General features: G+C 48.2%; 1 protein-coding gene across 2 annotated transcripts in view; it reads right to left on the bottom strand.

Annotated features, from left to right (window-relative positions):
• The window catches only part of LOC137417304 (E3 ubiquitin/ISG15 ligase TRIM25-like), a 61728-nt gene extending 43738 nt beyond the window's left edge, over nucleotides 1-17990 (bottom strand). The window contains exons 1-2 of one of the 2 annotated variants that reach the window (XM_078770379.1): nucleotides 17913-17990; nucleotides 6979-7668 (exon numbers count right to left, since the gene is read on the bottom strand). In XM_078770379.1, coding sequence (XP_078626505.1) covers nucleotides 6979-7668; nucleotides 17913-17975 — 753 coding nt within the window. In that variant the 5' untranslated portion in view covers nucleotides 17976-17990. The remainder of the gene's footprint in view (nucleotides 1-6978; nucleotides 7669-17912) is intronic. The other variant, XM_078770380.1, reaches the window with a different exon arrangement.
• Nucleotides 17991-22406: the final 4416 nt, after the last annotated feature.

Raw genomic sequence — 22406 nt, 5'->3', positions numbered from 1 at the left:
GTACAGGTACAGTACACGTGAGCACAGAGCAAAAGTTCACTGAAACCGAGATTAAGAAAAAAGAAAAAACACCTCGTGGTCCGTGCTCGATATCCGAGTTTCAATCTTTTCAAACACATGATGCTCTCGGTCACGGTATCTCCTGCGAGCTGCTTCTCCTTCAACCACACAAACAACAACTTCTCCATATCTTCATGGATAGAGGTCCGGAGCTTTGAAATAATCGTAACGCCCTTGGCTGGCGTTATAGCCTTTATGGACTCCTTCTGCTTCAAAATCGTACATATCGTAGAAGGAGTACGATCGTACTGCCTCGCCAAGTCGACAACACGCACACCTCACCTGGCATGCTCTTCTCCTCTGCTTAATAAAACCAGTTTATTTCTTTACATTCTCTTGTATTATGTACAGTATATACGAGGTCGTGCTTGTTTATACATTATTTGTTATTTATAAAGTACATTTTTGTTATTTAAAAGCACCTAACAAAAAAAATTGGTGTTTTTTTTTTGAGGCTGGAACGGATTAATAGCATTTCAATGCATTTGAATGGGAAAATTTGCTTTGACTTACGAGCGATTTGGCTTACGAGCTCCGTCACGGAACGGATTAAACTCGTAAGCCGAGGTACCACTGTATATATATATATATATATATATATATATATATATATATATATATATATATATATATTTGCGGATATGAGGACTGTATTTTTTTTTGATTGTGTTGTATTGTGGTAAATTGGTGATGAATATTGCTCGAGTCTGCGCCTCCTGCCTCCGGAGCTGTGTAAAGGTCAAAAGGGCGTCCCATAATTAGTCCACAAGCATACACGTCAGCCAATCATAGAATACCCCTGTTCGATAGTTATATCTTATTCTGTGTTTTAGGGTAAGGCTGTGTCTCCCATTAATAGAAGTACTCCATTGCACCAGTGAAAGAGATAGATTCCCTTCATTCCCACTCCCAAAACTTCATTCCCACTCCCAAAACTTCCATTCCCATTGCCAATTACCTCCCTTCCAATTGCCAACTGCATTTTGGGCGGTTTTCCCTTCATCCGCCATTGACCACGAGGCAGGGTTGGGGAAGAAAGGCGTGTCTCCACCTCGTCATAGAGGGGAGGAGTGAGCCAGCCCCACTCGACCAACCATGAACAAGGGGTTTGGCTTGAGAGGGCAGAGAGAGAACGTTTGGGGGAGGTTCGCAAAGGTTGAGGGGCGGGGCCTATATAACCCACGGCGGGGCGTTTCCGAAAAGAGATGAGCTTTTACAGAGTCGAGGAGGGAGGAGATCAGAAGACAGGAAGGCCTTGAGTTGGACTAAGCAAGAGAGGAAGTTGTTGGACTGGGTGGGACTAAGAAAGAGAGAGAAAGAGTCCTGAAGCTTGTGAGAGAACCCGTCACACCAACCCCCCACCAGCCGCGTTGGCTCCACCAAGCGTTCACCTCCACCAAGGCCCCACCAGCCGCGTTGGCTCCACCAAGTGTTCACCTCCACCAAGGCTCCACCAAGCTCCGCGTTGGCTCCACCAAGCGTTCACCTCCACCAAGGCTCCACCAAGCTCCGCGTTGGCTCCACCAAGCGTTCACCTCCACCAAGCTCCGCGTTGGCTCCACCAAGCGTTCACCTCCAGCCACCCACCTCCTGCGATTCCTGTCAGCATTCCCCACGTGAGTCTGTCTTTTGTTTGTTCTGTCCCTGGGTTAATTAAGACTGTAGGTAAGCTAGCGTTGCACTGTGTATCTAATCTCGTCTGTAAATAAACGTGACTGCTTTCTTCTTGATTATATGTGTAAATAATAAATCCAATTACTCTTCTGTACGTTTTCTCGTCTTATTCCTTTTTTTTTCCTCTTTGTATTCGGTCGCTTTAGAGTTTTCCCGATTGAATAGCGGTGGCGCGATCCAGCCAAAGTTTGGGGTAAATCGGGTGTTAGAGTCGGGGAATAACTGTTCGGTCACGGTAATATACCACCGCTCGGTCAAAATAACATCTTAACCGCGACCGCAACAATATATATATATATATATATATATATATAGATATATATATATATATATATTGTTACAGACGTGGCTTGGATGTTATTTACCGAGCGGTTTTATGGTATGACCACGTCTGCACAAGTTACCCGATTGTGCCCGAACGTTGACTAGTCGCGCGATGCTGGCTCAATAAGAAAAAGAAGACACCCGGCTGGATTACAATAACACAATACGACACCAGGGGTTCAGTTCTCAAGACCTCCGGAGGAGGTTATATTAAGGCGGAAGGTTAGATTACAACTACAAGAGGGACAGCATAGAAAGACAAGCACTTAGACACAATCTTATATTATTCCCAACAGACGACAGGTAAACAGGACAACGGCTGACTCACACGGGGATTGATGCAAAGGACAGGCGGGTAGCGATGGCTCCAGGTGCACCTGGGCTCAGGGCAGAATCGACCCGGTTCGGTCCGGTCCAAAGATGCGGGGAGGTATCGTCGCGCTGGGGGTGGCGGTGGCTTCCTCTGCTCTCCGTAGTTCAGGCGCATCTGACGTCACATCCGGCGCGGGGCCGCGTATATCCGGCGGGGAGTGACACGCCCTCGGCTCGTTAGCTCCGCCTCGTGGAATCGGCACGTTGCTTCTCATTGGGTGCGTGCGGGGGGTTTACCAGGCTCCGCCCTTGACGAGGAGCTGACAAGGAGCCCCTTCGTGGTAACCCCGTGGAGCGCATGGTCTGGAGCTAATCGAGCCGGTGGGAGGACGCATCCTCCCCCGCTCCGCCGCCATCTCCTCTGTTGTTGTTGTAATTGTTGGGGAAGAAGATGGAAGGAGGTATGGGAAAGGTCCTAAACTCACTACTGATGCCATATAATCACATTCTGGTGCAACGAAGAGTCATAATTAATGGAAACGAGGCCTTAACTGACATAGATTAAGAATAACTAGGAAGATGTCCGAAAGTTGTCTACGTGTGGTGCGGTGGACCTGGGCACGACATTTAATGGGGGAAGAAGGGGAAGGTCGGCTCTACTGATTGTTATTTACATGCAATGGGACTAGGGAATGGGGGATTGGGGAAAGTTGGGGAGTATTGGAGAAAATAGGGGAATATTTACAAGCGGATATGGAGGCCAAATTCCATATTCGCAACAATATATATATATATATATATATATATATATATATATATATATATATATATATATAGTATACATTTGTGAGAAGCACAGTCAATGTGATGGGAGTTTTATTAAAATTTATAAATATTCTCTTCTCTTCAACTCCAGAGCTGGACGAGAAAAAGTCGCAGGACAACATTAACCACTAAAACTGTCTCAGCTGTCTTGAAGGTCGATGTTTGGTGAAGCACTGATGCCGTCATGATTACATCACTCTACATTTAAATAATTATATAATTATATCAGGGGTAGCTGCACTGACATTACATGACGTCATCATGACATGTTGGTATGAAGGTAAAGATCGATATATTTTGTAATTTAAATTGCTGGAAAATGTTTGAAAACCTAAAATGTCCAACTACAAAGATCGAACCATTTAGAAAGTTTTCTCTGGGATTGAACTGTTTTCAGGATGTGGTTTTAATGGGATTTTTATATTGTACGCCGATTTGATATAAAAATACGAATTTAATCCAAGGGATTTTTCAGATTGGGAAGAAGATGAAGATCCCCTCAATTGAGGTCTGGATGATAGATGGATCACCTGTTACCTGGGTTTGAATACCTTAGTGGTTTGTCCAAGATGTGATACACATAACAGGGTCTTGTAATATAGGGGAAAGACCATAAAAGGTATAGAGTGTATAAGGTTATTCAAAATGAATTCTTCTTCTTTCATATGGAGCACATTTCTGCTGGTTATACCATTTGCTGGGGGTGCAGGTGTGTCACTGATTCAGTGCCCTCTGCAAGTCAAAGGGTTCATTTGTAATCCGTTCAGGGAGCTGGCGATCAGGAAAAGTTGATTTGTACTGATTTGAAATATTCCAAAGATAGTTAGTTCAGTAAGTTTTATAGTTGGGGTGCAGGAAACGACTTACCGACATCTCTCTGCTTTATTTAAACACACCTTTTTACGTGAAAATTCTGTGATGATGAATCTTTATTTTAGCTTCATTCGTTTTTAAGTCCGAGGATTGTAAGTAGCTCAGGCCGTAAACATTCTTCCTTATTACAAAACAAACTTATTTTGGTGAACTCTGAACCCTTGTCACATCAACAAATCAACAATTTCACCTTTGATCAGATGGTCACCTGAAAAAAACTTATTCATTTCCCGTCACGTCTTGTACAGGTGAATGATCAACAACAGCACATGATAAATAATTCTGATGATAAACTCATTCCCAGAAATCTCACGTTTATGAGGAATATTCCGCTACGATGACGTAACAAGCTGTACATAAATGGATAATGGTCAATCGGAAAGTTAAAAATATTCAGACCTCTAGACGAGCCTTCGTCATATAAAACTAGCCCCGTGGGGGACTGACGGTTATATCCCCATGCCCCATTCCACATATGGAAGTTGAAAAAGGCGACATTAAAACAACAAAGGGCAATCAGAGATCGCAGACCCTCGCCAAGATGTGTTTGCGAGGTGTATTTTGTGGGGTGTCTTTGTACATTCTTTCATGATTTTGTACAACCACACTTTCATCAGACACGCGTGACACATGACATCCTCTTTATAAAACTGATTTCAGTATTGTATTTTAAATATATATTTTTTAATGAGGCTGTCCTTGGGGTCATTGGAGTTACCAGGGTCTTTCGCATCCATGGAGTCTTTTGGGTCATCAGGGTCCGACGGCTCTTTTGGGTCCTTGGGGTATTTTTGGTCTTTTGGGTCATTGGGGTCTTTTAGATCTTCGGAGTCTTCAGGGTATTTTGGGTCTTTTCCGTTCCTCGGGGTCTTTTGGGTCCCTGGGGTCCTCTGTTTCATCATGGTATTTAAGGATATTCAGGGTATGTTGGGGTCTTGATGGTCTTGATGGGGTCTTAAAGGTTCTTCAAAGGTCCAATGGGTCTCAGCAGTCCAAAGTGTCGAAAGGTACATTCCGATATTACATAATTAATAGACAGGATGCCACTGACTTCAAACAGAACATAATTAACAGATATATTGAAAGCTCACATGGCTGGAGAAGATAATAGAGTGGCGCTTCTTCTTCTTCAAACAATAACTTCTGGCTGCCAGACCGTAAGACCAATCATATTGAAATTTTAAACACGTGTTCTGCTTTGCGACTACGTCATCTATCTATAATTCCAGTAATCTCTGTGTGTGTGTTTGTCTGTGTGTATGTCTGTGTGTCTGTGACCGCTGTTTCTCGACAACCACGGGTCCGATATACTTTAACCTTGCCAGGTATATTGCTGGGGACCTGAGGATGTGCCTTTTCAAGGTTTCATATTAATCGGAGAAGTAGTTACCGAGCTATGTCCAAAAAACGATTCAACCAATCAGAGAGCAGCGAGCTATCACGTGTGCCGAACGTGCCGAACAGACTCTGCCTCGGACGGCACATTTGAGAGCGCATTCATTTATTTCACGTTGGCAAACTATGTTGCCGCTATGTTGGCGTTAAACTATGTTTTAAAACTAATTAAAACTAATTTGCGATTCTTTCGCTTTCCTGCGCGTTTGTGCACGCTATGGCGATTTCTTTACCAAGCTCCGCAAGCCGTTCGCTTTGGACCAAACCATTTCATGTAAATAGAGGGGGGGGATTGTCACCGTACTCGCAAGCCGTTCGCTTTGGACCAAACCATTTCATGTAAATAGAGGGGGGGGGGGGGGGGATTGTCACCGTACTCGCAAGCCGTTCGCTTTGGCTTTGCGAATGGACCAAACCATTTCATGTAAATAGAGGGGGGGGGATATAATTTTAGATATATATATAGTACGGGCATGCCCTAGTTATTTTGAAGTTTCACATCGATAAATGAAGCGGTTCAAGAGGTAGAATTTTTAAAAGATTTTTGTTCAATACAATATGGCCACCAAACCATGTGACGTATAAATTATTCAAGGGCAGCAGCGTATACACAGGGCACGGGGAACATACGTTTGAAGCTTCCGTTCGATCTGTTGAGCCGTTCTGGAGGAGTGGCTTTTTACAGTTTTATTCTTTAAAAAATCATTGCCACCAAACCATGTGACCTATGACATCATGGTTGTCCTTCTGGAAGTTTCTCCCATCTCCACACAGGATCTCTGGAGCTCAGCCAGAGTGACAATCGGGTTCTTGGTCACCTCTCTTACCAAGGCCCTCCTCCCCCGATTGCTCAGTTTGGCCGGGCGGCCAGCTCTAGGAAGAGTCCTGGTTGTTCCAAACTTCTTCCATTTAAGAATTATGGAGGCCACTGTGCTCTTGGGAGCCTTCAATACAGCAGAGATTTTTTTTGTACGCTTCCCCAGATCTGTGCCTCGACACAATCCTGTCTCTCAGCTCTGCAGGCAGTTCCTTCGACCTCATGGCTTGGATTTTGCTCTGATATGCATTGTCAGCTGTGAGACCTTGTATAGACAGGTGTGTGCCTTTCCAAATCATGTCCAATCAATTGAATTTACCACAGGTTGACTCCAATCAAGGTGCAGAAACATCTCAAAGATGATCAAGAGAAATGGGAGGCACCTGAGCTAAATAATTTCAAGTGTCATAGCAAAGGGTATGAATACTTATGTCAATGTGATATTTCAGTTTTTTCTTTTTAATAAATTTGCAAAACTTTCTAAAACCCTGTTTTCTCTTTGTTATTATGGGGTATTGAGTGTAGATTGATGAGGGAAAAAATGAATTTAAACGATTTCAGCATAAGGCTGCAACATAACAAAATGTGAAAAACGTGAAGGGGTCTAAATACTTTCTGAATGCACTGTATTTCAGCTAAATAACCAAAAATAATAAGGATATAATACATACAATAACCATTTTCACTGATTTACTCACCTTTAGTTCAGCATGAGCAATCTCCACACCAACAACGTCGTGGTCCCAATGTTGTCCACCTCTGCACGTGACGCACATCAAGCTCCCATCATCCTTACAATAAAGTAGGATTGGCTTACCATGCTCAACGCATCTTAGTTCCTCAATCTTCACTCTCGGATCCACCAGTTTGTGCCCTTTCTGTTGATGAGGCTTCAGGTGTTTCTCACAGCAGAGGATCTCACAAGGTACACACCTCTTGGCTGCCTCTCCATTACAAAGCTCACAGTAACTCTCACTGCCCCCTGATTTCATTCCTTCCTTAACATTCACATCACCATGTTCTGCATCTTGAACCTCAACCCCCAACCCAAACTTTCCCTTTTTCAACTTCATATTTTCTACCAAGTTGGCAACGATCACATTCTTCTTGAGCTTTGGTTTTTGTGGAAAAACCTCACGGCAATTTGGACAAACACAACCTGCATCTGCTTCCCTTTTCTCCCAGGATGTCTCCAGGCACACACGACAAAACGAGTGGCCGCATGGCAAACAAATGGGCTCCTTGTATAGTTCAAAGCACACTGGGCATGTGAGTTCATTCAAAATAACTCCAATATCAGAAGAAGAAGAAGAAGAAGAAGAAGAAGAAGAAGAAGAGGCCATTTCCTTGGGGTGAGAGAAGAGCGTGGAACAGGGTTGAATTGAAACCTGCAAATGGAGATTGATCATTAGAAAATCGTAAAGTAAATAAAGAGCAAGTATATACATATATATTGTTGCAGCCACAAATTCACCACACTTTTTTTCTTTTTCATAATACATATTTATTATTTCATAAATATATACATATTTCACTTCACATTCACCACACTTCACTTTTCACACTTTTTTCCACATTCACTTACCCTCCTGTTGGTGGGGGTTAGGGGGTTGGTATGCCCAAGATCACCTTACCCTCCTGTTGGTGGAGGTTTGGGGGTTGGTATGCCCAAAATCACCTTACCCTCTTGTTGGTGGGGGTTCGGGGGTTGGTATGCCCAAGATCACCTTACCCTCCTGTTGGTGGAGGTTTGGGGGTTGGTATTCCCAAGATCACCTTACCCTCTTGTTGGTGGGGGTTAGGGGGTTGGTATGCCCAAGATCACCTTAACCTCCTGTTGGTGGGGGTTCGGGGGTTGGTATGCCCAAGATCACCTTAACCTCCTGTTGGTGGGGGTTCGGGGGTTGGTATGCCCAAGATCACCTTACCCTCCTGTTGGTGGAGGTTTGGGGGTTGGTATTCCCAAGATCACCTTACCCTCTTGTTGGTGGGGGTTAGGGGGTTGGTATGCCCAAGATCACCTTACCATCCTGTTGGTAGGGGTGAGGGGGTTGGTATGCCCAAGATCACCTTACCCTCCTGTTGGTAGGAGTGAGGGGGTTGGTATGCCCAAGATCCCCTTACCATCCTGTTGGTAGGGGTGAGGGGGTTGGTATGCCCAAGATCACCTTACCCTCCTGTTGGTAGGGGTTAGGGGGTTGGTATGCCCAAGATCACCTTACCCTCCCATTGGGGGGGGGGGGGGGGTTAGGGGGTTGGTATGCCCAAGATAACCTTACCCTCCTGTTGGTCGGGGTTAGGGGGTTGGTATGCCCAAGTTCACCTTACTCTCCTGTTGGTGGGGGTTAGGGGGTTGGTATGCCCAAGTTCACCTTAATCTCCAGTTGGTGGGGGTTCGGGGGTTGATATGCACAAGATCACCTTACCCTCCTGTTCGGGGAGGCATGTTGAAGCTACAATGCTCTCATTCTAATATGGAATGTTTTGATAAGTTTCTCCTCTCACCACTAATCCTCCCCAGGTAAAGTCTCATTTATTGAACTTTATTATTTATTGTAAATTATTCATTGGATGTAATTGATAACTTTGTATCCATTGTAATCCCGTGTGTTGTGTTGAGTTTGGTGAATCCATCATTTGACGGGATTTTCCCCGAGTATTAACATTCAGAATAATCATTCAGTGTATTAAATGAAATGACAAACTGGACAAGAAGATCATCAGAAGGACCGTGAGCCCGCACCGGGAGACCGGGAGCCCAGGGGGGTCAGCCTAGCTGGAAAGTTAACCAATTTTCATGTACAGGGTGTCTCAAAATAGATGGAACCCATTAACATGATAATAATTTATTACTCAGACAAGAAACTCCAAAAAAGATTACATTTCCTGGAAGCTGATATGATAACAATTAAAAAACTGAAGATTTGAGGTCTCTTGCTCAAAGGATACATTTATTAGAGCACATGTTCCAAATGACCGCCTTTGTGCCTTAGACACACTTGAAGCCGACGAGCGAAGTTGTCAATCACCCTGACACACTCTTCCTTCCTGATGGCACGAATCTTCTGGGTGATGGCCACTTTCAGTTCAGAAATGGATTGAGGACGATTCTCATACACGTGGTCCTTCAAGAACCCCCAGAGATAAAAAATCTGTGGGGTTCAGATCAGGTGAATGCTGAGACCACTCGGGTTCGCGGCGCCTGCCGATCAGCCGATCAGGGAATCGGTGGTCCAGCCACTCCATCGTGATGTTGGCTGTATGTGGAGTTGCCCCATCTTGTTGGAACCATTGCACATCTCGATTCACGCCACGACGTCTCCCAGGTCCCCTCCAGAACTTGTTGAGCACCACAATGTAACGCTCCTTTGTGACAGTGACTGCCTCCTCGTCTGCGTCTTCAAACCAAAACGGTGCGATTATGCCATGTTTTGAGATGGCCACCCAGGCCGTGCATTTCACAGAGTGCAAGGGCCTCTGAAGCACCTCGTCTGGGGCTTGGGTGCCCCAGAACACATTGTTCTTGCTATTGACATGCCCACAGAGCAAGAAGTTTGCTTCGTCGCTGAACCAAACATCATCAAGAAAGTCAGGATCCTCTTCGATCTTGTTCTCGAACCACTGGCACATCACAACACGTTTTGCCATGTCAGCTGGTGTGAGTTTATGCTTGATCTGGATCTTGTATGGGTACAGCTGAAGATCCTTGATCAAGATTCTTTGCACTGACGCACGTGAAAGACCCAGCTCTTGGCTACGTCTTCGGATGGACTTTTTCGGGCTCCTTCTGACAGAATGTCTCACCGCATTCACATTGTCAGGAGATCTTGCAGTCAGCTTCCTGCCAGAACTGGGTGTTTCTGCCTTCTTGTTGAGGCTGTTTACTGATCCTGTGGCTTGAAATTTGTGTGCCCAACGATAAATTTGGTTTTTCTGGGGATAGTTGTTGACGTTGAACTTCCTGCGAAATTTTGCTTGCACCGTTTTGAATGATTTCGTCTCCAAATAAGTAGTGACACAAAATATTTTTTCCTCCTTTGTCCAAGGCATTTTGATTGATAATTATTAGTTGTTATGGTCTCCTCTCTTCAAATCTGAAAAAAAAGAACAAGAACATTAATATTGGCAGAATTATTAGCAGTGACATGGGTTCCATGTATTTTGAGACACCCTGTATATAGCAATGGTCCATGTGCATGTCCATGTAAGGAAATGGACTCTGCCGGGCACATTATGGTGGGTGTGGTCAGAAGGGTCATTAGAAAGGGACCTCAAAATTGAGCTAGATCAGCTCGTGAGTTAACCCGGTAAAACTTACTGGAAAATGTTTGACATAGTCCCAAGTACCAGGAATGGTCACTGCCAGACATTTTCAGTGGTGGGGTGTGTCCGCCAGACACCCCCGAATGCCCCCACACCCAAAATTGAGCGAGATCAGCTCGTGAGTTACGCTGATGAAACCTCCTGGAAAATGTTCAGCATAACTCCGTGTATCATGAATTTTCAGTGGCGGAGTGTGCCTGCCAGACACCCCAAAATGCCTGCCCTCCATTGAGCCAGACGGAATTCTGAGAAAAAGCCCAATGTATCTCTTGATTCTGTGGCATTGTAATTTACGCACAATTATCAATATAGCATGTATTTGACCAAGCCTGAACCTACACAACATTAAGGTGCCAGGCATGTTACTTTACATGTATTACGTTTTGTGACACTTTTACCGGTATGTGCCAGTTTTAAAATAGGAATCAAGTAGTCAAGTTCTCTTTGCACTGCAACCCAACTTATTTTATTGAGGATCAGAGTCATCAACACATCCAAGAAGATATTCGACGCAGTCTGAGAGGTAAGTTTTGTTACTTAAATTGCTCCCCATAGATATCATGCTGCCACCTATTATCTCATTAATCAAGCTTTAAAACTTAAAGATTTAAGAGACGTCTCTCCTTTGTAGCTATACTCAAAATCAGTGTGTTTATGGTGATGCAAAGCGGTACATGTACATTTACATCCCTTTGATTCCATCAGGTACGGGTATGTTACCAGAATAGCGCCGAGGCCTAATCACAAACTGCATAGGAGTCACCTAACCCTCACACTCCTGCTGATGCTGTCCATCCATCATATGGAGGGCCACTTGTCCATTAATTAGGCCTACTTTATCGACTGAAATAGATATTTCAATGAACCTTATGCAGCCAAGGTTACTCACACTATACGAGTATACTACAAGTGGAGCCTATATGCTTAGGTCTACGGTCATTAATTTCAAAGCGAAACAATGAATGTATACTCTTTTCTTGATTGAGGGAAATGAAGGCATGTATTTTTCGTGTCTGACTGGTCCATTATGATCATTCTTGTACATGTTAATGAACCATTTCCCTCAAGGTAAGCTAATGCCCATACTACGATAAATGTCAATTTTGATTCCTCTCAATTAATATTTAATATTACTGTAGTCATTTCTTTTTATAATGGATGTTAGCAAAAGCGTGGCTCTGGGGATTTTTTAATACAATGCATTATTCTATTCTTTCAGCTTTGAATTATCGACGTCAGCCAGGAGGATGACTGCAGAAGAGCCTATATGCTTAGGTAAGACTTTACTCTGATTCTGCAACTGGACCAGACGGCATCAGCCCACGGGTCCTAAAATCCTGCTCTGCCGCTCTATCTCACCCTCTCTCTGTTCTTTTCACCCTATCTTTTGCTCAAGGTCATCTGCCAGCATCCTGGAAATCAGCTAACATTACCGCTTTACACAAAAAAGGTGCAAAAACAGATCCTTGCAACTACAGACCAATCAGCCTGCTCCCAATTATCAGCAAAGTCATGGAATCCATCATTGCTTTGGATATGAAATCTTTCCTCTTCTCCAATGGCTTGATCTCTGATCATCAATTTGGTTTCAGACCAGGTCACTCTACTCTGGACATGCTGCTTCTGCTGTCTCAACAATGGATGGAGGTCCTGAATGCCAAACAGGAAATCAGAGCTGTCTCCCTTGACATATCAAGGGCCTTTGATACGGTCTGGCACCCAGCTCTGCTCACCAAACTCTCCTCCTATGGTATCCATGGAAATCTCCATGCATGGCTTGCGGACTTCCTCTCTGGTCGTAGTCAACGTGTGGCCCTGAATGGATTTCTCTCATCTCCCCTTCCTGTTCAGGCTGGAGTTCCCCAAGGAAGTGTGCTGGGCCCTGTGCTTTTTCTGGTCTTTATCAATGATCTCTCTGACTCTCTGGAAAATCCTCTCTATCTCTTTGCTGATGACTCCACTCTCTGCCGCTCCATTCCTCTTCCCTCAGATAGGCAGTCTGCAGCCTCCTCACTCTCTGAAGACCTGGACAAAATCACAGACTGGTCAAACAAGTGGAACATGTCTTTCAATCCTGCCAAATCTCACTCTCTTACTATGTCTCTCCGAAAAGATCGACTGGACAACCCTCCCATCTACTTTCTCAACAATCCTCTCCAAGAAGTTCTGTCACTCAAGCTTTTGGGTCTCACTATCTGCCATGATCTTTCTTGGGAAAACCACATTTCCAAGCTGGCCTCCAAAGCCAGTCGCCGACTGGGCATCCTCCGTCGTGCGAAGTCCTTCCTCGGCACACCTGAGCTCCTCACCACATACAAGGCTTTCATCCGCAGCTCAATGGAATACTGTTCTCCCCTATGGGCTGGTGCTCCTGCCTCACACCTGGCTCGGCTTCACGCTGTTGAATCCAAAGCTTTCAAAATCATTGGAATCTCCCGCGATGAAGCTATCTCTGAGGGCCTTTCACTCACTCACCGCAGGCAGGTAGGTGGTCTTTCTGTCTTCTACCGACTCCTCTCCGGCCTTGCTCCCCCAGCTCTCTCCGTGCTCTGTCCCCCAAATATTCCTACAGGTCGCACAAGATCTGCCAGCAACCCTCTGATGGTTAAACTGCCGAAATCTCGGCTCTCTGCTCACCTTCACTCTTTCATTCCTCTTTTCTCCCGCCTGTGGAACAAACTCCCACACTCCATTCAATCCCTCTCCTCCCTCCAGGTCTTTAAAACAGCTGTTCACCACCATCTCTTATCTTCCCCCATCCATAACCTTGATCTTTTCTACCCCCACTAATTCACCCCAGATCCACCTTGTTTGAAATTCCAACTTATTTCCTGGAAATCCTGGCAGTGTCCATATGTTTATACCTCTCCCACCCCCCCCCCCCTTCACATGCCTCCCCCCCTTCACATGCCTCCCCCCTTCACATGCCTCCCCCCCAAAGCCCTCTCCCTCCCACAGATCTCTCGATGTCTCCATGTCTCTCGGTCCCTGCTCTCAAATGTTGTGTTTGTGTCCTTCCCCCTCTCTCCCCATCTTGTCTACCGCTCCCGATGTTATTTGTTTTATGTGTCTGTTTGTCTTTCTGTGTGATTAATTTTCGCTCTTTCACGAGCCTCGATCTTGTATACAAAAAAAAAAAAAAAAAAAAAAAAAAAAGAGCAAGGTTCGGAAGAATCACCCAGGAGGATGGATCCAGAAGAAACATGTGCGACTTCAGAAGAGCAATGTTTGGGAGAGTCAGCCCAAGGATCAAATCGTTCATCCACTATTGTCAATCAAGAGGTAAGGGTAATGAAACTTAATTTGCACATTCTAAAGCACTGAGAAGATACCACTCACCAAGCCACCAGAGAAATCTCCTCTCAAAACGTCCACCGAGTTAGCATAATTTTGTAACTTCAAGGACAGAGGTGAAATTCGGAATTCCCATAACCAAATGTCAAACGTCATTATGCCTCCGCCACAAATTTATGTTTTCGGGTTGTCCGTCCGTCCGAGTCTCGTTATCGCGATGTCTTAAGAACCGTTGAAAGGATTTTCGTCAAACTTTTTACCTGTATGCACTTGGAAGAAGAGGCAACATGATTAGATTTGGGGTTATTAGATCAAAGGTTACAGGTCAATTTATTTGCACAGAATATCGATTCAAACATTATGCGGTTGCCTAGCTGACAGTTATATCCACATGTGATCATATGGTCCCTGGACCATTTAATTTTTACTCCACATTAATGGACCCTATTTTCATTCCAGAACAATGACGCTGAGGGTGTTTCAAGCTGCTATATGTCACAAGTGCACAGAAGAGGACGGCAAGCTGATAAAATTCAGTGACAGGACATGGACAACAGTAAAGAATGCTGCTGCCTTGCGTAAAAATTTGAAATCTGACAAATACTTTGAGGTCACACACAAGATTTTGGTAAGCATTGATCACGAATCTACTGTCAGCTATCACCCTTCCTGTCATAAGCATTACACAGCAGTGAAGCGTCCGAAAGAATCCCTGCCACCTGATGATGAACCAACCACCAAAAAGGCTTCTATCCGAACAAGACGCTGCAGTGTCCTTCCCAAGTCTGATCAGCAGGGCCTGTTGAAAGGGACTTGTATTTTCTGTGGCAAAAGCCATATGTACGGACAAAGCAAGACTCGAGATGTCAATGAAGCACGATACAACAAACTGATGCAAATGACTGGCAAAGTTGATCAGGTAATTAAGGCACGAGAAACTGAGAATATGATCATCATTATAAAATTAGAATACCTTACAACATCTCTAATCATGCCTTTCATTGACATTCAGGAGAATCCATTAGCAAACATCAAACAGATCGACTGTGCGCTGCTGCCACCTTCTCGTCGGACCCTTGACATGAAGATTCGACGAACGCAGTATGTAACAGCATTGTGGACACATGCCGTGACAGCATCTCCTGGGGACGGTTTGTCACCAAACGATTATGGATGATCTGTGAATGACAACATCCTGAAGACAACCTGGTTTGAAGGGCCAGCCATACCAGACAGTTTGTTTGTGAATGGCAGTAACAACGCAGAGGACATGGAGGTGGAAGGTGACAGCGAGTCGGAGTTGGAAGTAGAAAGTATTGATGGATTATTGAGCGATTCAGGTGGCGAAGCATGGAGTGAAGACTCAGAATCAGAGGAGGAAGATGGGGATTACTGATAGGAGACCACTCTACAGAATTTGAATTTGTTCGAATGAATGGCTGACATCTGCTTGTGGTCATTCATGTGGGCTATGCAGTACCGTGTTATGCTGAACATTTTCAGTCACTTTCATCGGGATTGGTAACTCATGAGCTCAGATCTAGTTCTGTATTTTGGAATTGGGGAGGGGGTTCCAGGTGTCTGTCAGGCATACTCCACCACAGAAAATGTCAAGTGGTCATTCATTATTTTTTTTCTTTCTTTGCCTCATTTGAAGGACTTTATTGTTTCATCAGATAATCACATTACAAAACATAAATGTGCAGACAAATGAAATAAAATTCTGTACCGTAGCATGTCAAACAATCTTTCTACCTGGCTTCTGTCATTTCTTTTGTTTGGTTTACCGTTTAAAAAAAAATCAGTTCAGATTTCAACTCCTGCAAAAGAGCTCTGGCATGCGTTTTAGTACCAAAGCTCATATTTGTGTTTTAGTACCACAGCTCATCGTTGTTGCCAAAGATGAAATACATCAGGTTCTATCTGTTTTTTTTCCTCTCTACAATCAATGAGTAGAAGTGTTTTGTTTTCATGTTTAAAACATTGATAGCATCTACTGCAGATGACATTTCTATAAATTGTTTCCCTGATTAATCCCTACCTGTTTCATAAAGTATGCAATTTATCCAACCATAATCTCGAAATTTTACGAACTTAAAGGGAAATAAATGTTTCGGCAATGTATTACATTCAACAGATAACGTCAGCGTCTTTACAACACCCATGACAAATGACATGTTACACCTTAGAAATCCCTTCTTTTCCCATGACTTGAAATAAAACATCTGATTTTCAAAAGTTATGATGCTGTTATTCCATTGTATTTTATTCTCAATGTTATTCTCATCAGGTTAAATCACGAGCTGATCTAGCTCAATTTTGGGGTGGTGGCATTCACGAGTGTCTGGCGGGCACACCCCACCACTGAAAATGTCTGGCACTGGCCATTCATGATACCTTGGACTATGCCAAACCATTTCATGCAGGTTTCACCAGGTTAACTTAAGAGCTGATCTAGCTCAATTTTGGGTGTGGGGGCATTCGGGGGTTTCTGGCGGGCACACCCCACCACTGAAAATGTCTGGCAGTGGTCATTCGTGATATCTGGGACTATGCCGAACATCCTCGAGTAGGTTTCACCGGGTTAACTCACGAGCTGATCTAGCTCAATTTTGGGGTTCCGGTTTTGTAATCTGGCAGGCACACCCCACCACTGAAAATGTCTGGCAGTGGCCAATCATACCCCGGACTATACCGAACATTTTCCAATAGGTTTCATCAGGTTAACTCACAGAGCTGATCTAGCTCCATTTTGAGGTCCCTTTCTAATGACCCTTTTGACCACACCCACCATAATGTGCCCGGCAGACGTCCATTTCCTTATATGGACATGCACATGGACCATTACTATATACATGAAAATTGGTTAACTTTCCAGCTAGGCTGACCCCTCTGGGCTCCCGGTATAATTCGGAATAATCATTCAGGGTATTAAATGAAATGACAAACTGGATAAGAAGATCATCAGAAGGTGCACTCGATCATCACAAACAGGTAACACAAAAGAGCGCCAGGTGTCCCATGACAATGTGCTTGTGTCGACAAAAACAAAGAGATTATAATATAATGAGATTTCATAAGTGAAACATCTGATCCATCACTCAATGGGAGTTTTAGTAAAACTAAGTTCGAAAGGTTCACCTGGTATCATCACTACCGGTTCCAGTCTATGAGCAGTGGATGTGCGATTTTCACCTCTGCCAACTTCCTCAAAGATAAGTCTTCCCCGGTCGTTTTTGTTGTTTGCTTTGGTGTATAACTAGTATAACTAGCATAACTACTCCCACTCCTCCCTCCAGGTCTGCAAAACAGGTGTTCACCACCATCTCTTATCATCCAAAATATCCCCATCCAAAACCTTGATCTTTTCTACCCCCGTTAACCGACTCCAATCCCACCTCCGTCAAATTCCCTGTTTTCTTTCCTGAAATCCCTGTAGCGTCCATCTTGTTTATCCCATGTGCCCCGCCCCAGCGCTCTTTATCTCCCGATATCCCTGTTTTCCACAGTTGTTCTCTCACCTACATCCCTCTCACCCACTCTCGCTCCCTTTATTACATGTTCCATATGTTAGCTCTTACATGAGACTCGACTTGGTATACAATAAAATCGTCCGTGCCCCACACCAGCGTCTCCACCATGTTTCGTCCGTGTCCCACACCAGCGTCTCCACCATGTTTCGTCCGTGTCCCACACCAGCGTCTCCACCATGTTTCGTCCGTATCCATCCACAACTTTTTCAGACATCTTGTTCACAAATAGATGAAGAGACATGAAAACAAAACCTCCATCGACCTTCGGTGGTGAAACTAATGAACCTGGAGGCTGGAACTGTGGTTCCTCTGAGGCCCTAAAACTGACGTCATCCTGCCGAACCACACGGATCTTCCCGATCGCACTCTCCACACACTCCTTCATTAGCAGGGTGAACCAAACACGATCATTGTACAACATTTCTCATTAACAACTTGATAACTCCTTAACCCGGGTACGGGTAGGCCTACGGACACGTTACCTCTCCTGCTGGTGAAGGTTCAAATCGCGCAAGCACTTCCGCGAACTGAGTTACTGAACTCATAGGGGTGGAGCCTCGTTCAGTGACGTCATGAACAACGTGATGACGCAGCCTCGTAGAACGAGGGCGTGATCTCCCGCACATTTGAGTCTCACAGCACGTCACGTGGTTATTTGGAATGTCATCAACTCGATTTTCATCTTGTTTTTCACCTGAAGTTTATTTCTTTGTGAAAGAATAACCAAATGAGGGAACATTCCGCGGGGGTTTACACCCTTTCATGTATTGAGAACGTTTATTTTAAACCTGTTATCTCTGATTATCCCGTTTAATAAACAAACTCGTTCTCATTTCGTTGTGGTGCTATGCACACACAACTCGTTTGCCAAGAAGGTAGGCCACCACGCGTTGAACAAAACCAAACACTTTATTCAAAGCTCGCACGTAAGCACTCGGCGGGCTCGACTTTCGAGCCCGCGTATGTGTCCCGAGGCCACGCCTTGCCCTCGGGCGTGGCCGGTCGGCCGAAAGGTGGGGCATGTATTCCAGTTCAACCCTGCGCCTCATGACGCCTTTGCTCCGGGCGTGGCCTGAGCCGTGCTTCCACGCACGGTCGCTCGCGTCACCCACTGGTGCGCAGAATTATTACCCGCTGGCATTGTGTCCGCCACATGCACCCCCCCAGAATTCCCGCGCACCTGAAGGGTGAGCTTGCGGGGAAGCCGGATGACCCGGCCGAAACGCCCTCTGGCGATGCGTGCAGGGCTGGGGGGTGGCGGGACGGCCGGGGTGGGGGGTGCCGGGGGTCTGCCCGTCGGGGGGCGGCCTCGACGCGGAGGCAGAGCTGCTTGCGGGGGGTGGTCCAGGACGAGGTGGGCCGGCTTGAGGCGGTCCACGGAGATACGATCTGGAGTACCGCCGATGTCCACGGTGAAGTGCTTGTCCCCGGTCTCCAGCACGCGAAAGGGCCCGTCGTACGGGGGCCGCAGCGGTGCCCGGTGGGCGTCGTGCCGGACAAAAACGTACTCTGCCGTGCGAAGCTCCGGGGCGATGTGTGAGGATGGGCAACCGTGGTGTGCCGTCGGCACCGGGGCGAACCTCCTGGCAGTCTCCTGAAGGGTGGAGCGCTGTTGCGCCGTGGACCAAGGTGCCCTGGAGTCAGGGATAAGTTTCGCCCGGTACCCGCAGTGGTTGTCCGAAGACCAGCTCCGCCGAGGACGCATGCAGGTCGTCCTTGGGCTCCGGGCCATCCTGAGGCCCAGCAGGACCCAGGGGAGCCTGTCGGCCCAGCTGCCGTCGCGGAGGCTGGCCCGGAGCGCGGCCTTCATCGAGCGATGGAAGCACTCGCACAGGCCATTGGCCTGGGGGTGGTAGGCCGTGGTGTGGTGCAGCTTTCCGCCGAGCCCTTGCGCCACCGCTCCCCAGAGCTCCGAGGTGAACTGGGGGCCGCGGTCGGACGAGATGTCCGAGGGGGCGCCGAACCGGGCAACCCAAGTGGCGATGAAAGCTTGCGCAATGTCAGCCGCAGCCGTCGCCGCCAATGGCACGGCCTCCGGCCACCGGGTGGTGCGGTCCACCATGGTGAGGAGGTGGGTGAAACCCCATGAGGGGGGCAGAGGTCCCACCAAGTCGAAGTGGACATGGTCGAACCGACGTTCGGGCACCGTAAACGGGGCCAACGGGGCCTGGTTGTGGCGGTGGACCTTTGCGCGCTGGCACGCGAGGCACGTTCTGGCCCAGTCGCGGACGTTCTTCCGGAGGCCATGCCAGACGAACTTGACAAGACGAACTTCCGGAGGCCAGACAAGCTTCTGGGAGGCCTTCGTGCCTGGGTGGGACAGGCCATGGATGGCGTCAAAAACCGGGCGCTGCCAACCAGCGGGCACAATGGGGCGAGGCCGGCCGAGGGAGACGTCGCACAAGAGGGCAGTGCCCGCGACGTCGAACGGTACCTCGGTGATGCGGAGGCCCGTGACGGCGGTCTGAAAGGCCTGGACGTCGGGGTCGGCGGTCTGGGCCGCCGCCATCCGGGCATAGTCGATCCCGAGGTGGACCGCGTGTGCGACGGACTGGGAGAGGCAATCCGCCACCGGGTTGTCCTTACCCGCGACGTGTCGGATGCCCGTCGTGTATTCGGACACGGCAGAGAGGTGACGCTGCTGCCGGGCCGACCACAGTTCGGCGACCTTGGCCATCGCGAAAACAAGGGGCTTGTGATCGATGAAGGCCGTGAAGGGGCAGCCCTCGAGAAGATGGCTGAAGTGTCGGACCGCCAGGTGGAGCCCGAGCAGCTCGCGGTCGAAGGTGCTGTACCGGCGTTCATGCGGGCGGAGCTGCCGACTAAAAAATGCCAGTGGCTGCCAAGCACCATGCACCCACTGCTCGTGCACCGCGCCCACCGCGTAGTCCGACGCGTCGGTGGTGAGGGCGATTGGAGCATCGGGCGCCGGGTGTGCCAGCATGGTGGCGTTGGTCAAGGACAGCTTCGCGCCCGCAAACGCCGCGTCCATCTGCTCTGTCCAGGTGATATCACCTTTGCCCGGCTTCCCCCGGAGGGCCTCGTGCAGGGGGCGCAGGAGCTGGGCGACGTGGGGCACGAAGCGGTGATAAAAATTCACCATGCCCAGGAATTCCTGGAGCCCCTTGATCGTGAGGGGGCACGGGAAACTCCTGACCGCCTCCACCTTGGCCGGTAAAGGGATGGCCCCGTGCCTGGTGATGCGGTGCCCCCAGGAGGTCGATGGCGGGGACACCGAACCGGCACTTCGCAGGGTTGATTAATCAGGCCATGCTGGCCCAGGCGTTCGAAGAGCATGCGGAGATGGAGCAGGTGCTCCTCCCGGGACGCGCTCACGACTAGGATGTCATCCAGGTAGACATAGACGAAGGACAAGTCGCGCAAGATGTTGTCCATGAGCCGCTGGAACGCCTGGGCCGCATTTTTCAACCCAAAAGGCATCCGCAAGAACTCGAAGAGGCCGAAAGGTGTTATAACGGCCGTCTTCGGTACGTCTTCCGGTTGTACGGGGACCTGGTGGTAACCCCAGATGAGGTCCACCTTGGAAAAAATGGTCGTTTTCGCCAACCGGGCGGAACAGTCCTGAATGTGCGGGACCAGGTAGCGGTCAGGGGTGGTGGCGTCGTTGCGCCGGCGGTAGTCACTGCATGGTCGCCATCCGCCACCGGGCTTGGGCACAATGTGCAGAGGTGAGGCCCATGCGCCGTTGGAGCGCCGGAAGATGCCCAGCCGCTCCAGCGTGGCGAAATCCGCTCTCGCAACGGCGAGCTTCGTTGGGTCGAGGCGGCGCGCTCTGGCGTAGACCGGTGGTCCAACGGTGGGAATATGGTGTTCCACTGCATGTTTGACGGCCACCGCTGAAAAGGTGGGCCGCGTGAGTGCCGGGAAACTGGCGAGGAGGCGGGTAAACTCGTCCGCTGCCGGAAGCGTACTGACTAACCTCGCCGGGACGGAACCGCTGAGCAAGCCACTTGGTAAGCCGCTCGGTGAGCCGCTCAGCGAGCTGCTCAACGAGCCGCTCAGCGAGCAAGCGAGCAAGCGAGCGAGCTGAAGGTTTCGGCCTGGACGAGGCGTTGACGCTTAATGTCCACCAACAGCCCATGCGCACAAAGGAAGTCCGCACCGAGCAGGGCCATTGGCACGCTGGCTGTGACGAAAGACCATTGGAAGCGCTGTCCCCCGAACCGCAGCGAGAGGCAACGCTTCCCGAATGTGCGGATGGGAGTTCAGTTGGCGGCGAGCAAGGCGGGGCCCCGGCCCGTGGCTTGCTTGTCGGACGCGGAGGCAGGGAGGATGCTTACCTGCGCTCCCGTGTCGCACAGAAATCGGCGACCAGACGAGGTGTCTGTGCTGAAAAGGAGGCTGCCGGAATGGCCGACGCTCATGGCCGTGAGTGAGCGCCGGCGTTCTCGTTTCCCGACCCATAGAAAGAGCACGGCGGGCGGCACACCCTGGCCTTGCGGCCGAACCTGGCATGATAGTAGCACCAGGTTTGCCCCGGTGGTGGCTGCCACGTCGGTCGTGACGGCGGTGGTGGACGGGGTGTAGCAGCGGCCACGAGGGGGCGCGGTGCTGAAGCTTCCGCACCGGGATCCAGTACGGCAGCGCTATACGTCGGCCGCGTGTCGCAAGCCGCGAAAAATTTGTCCGCCTCTCTGACCAGGGTGCGGGGTTCTGTTATGGCCGAACCGGCCAGCGCGAGCCGCACCTGCGCGGGTAGCTGGCGGAGGAAAAGCGCTCGGAAAAGGAAATCCGGGCATTTTTCTCCAAGAAGGGACAACATATAATCCATCCGAATGGACGGTCGTGTGTCGCCGAGGACCGGAAGGTCAAGGAGGCGGTCGGCGCGGTCGGCCTCCGTGAGCCCGAACATGGTGAGGAGAAGGCGTTTGAGCGCCGCGTACTTGTGGGCGCCCGGTGGGTGCTGAAAGAAGGACACGACGTGTGCGGGTGCTGAAAGAAGGACACGATGTGGG

This window comes from Myxine glutinosa, chromosome 1 (assembly GCF_964187855.1).
Source record: "Myxine glutinosa chromosome 1, kmMyxGlut1.1, whole genome shotgun sequence".
Classification (NCBI taxonomy): Eukaryota; Metazoa; Chordata; class Myxini; order Myxiniformes; family Myxinidae; genus Myxine; species Myxine glutinosa.
This window is presented reverse-complemented; position numbering and strand designations above follow the sequence as displayed.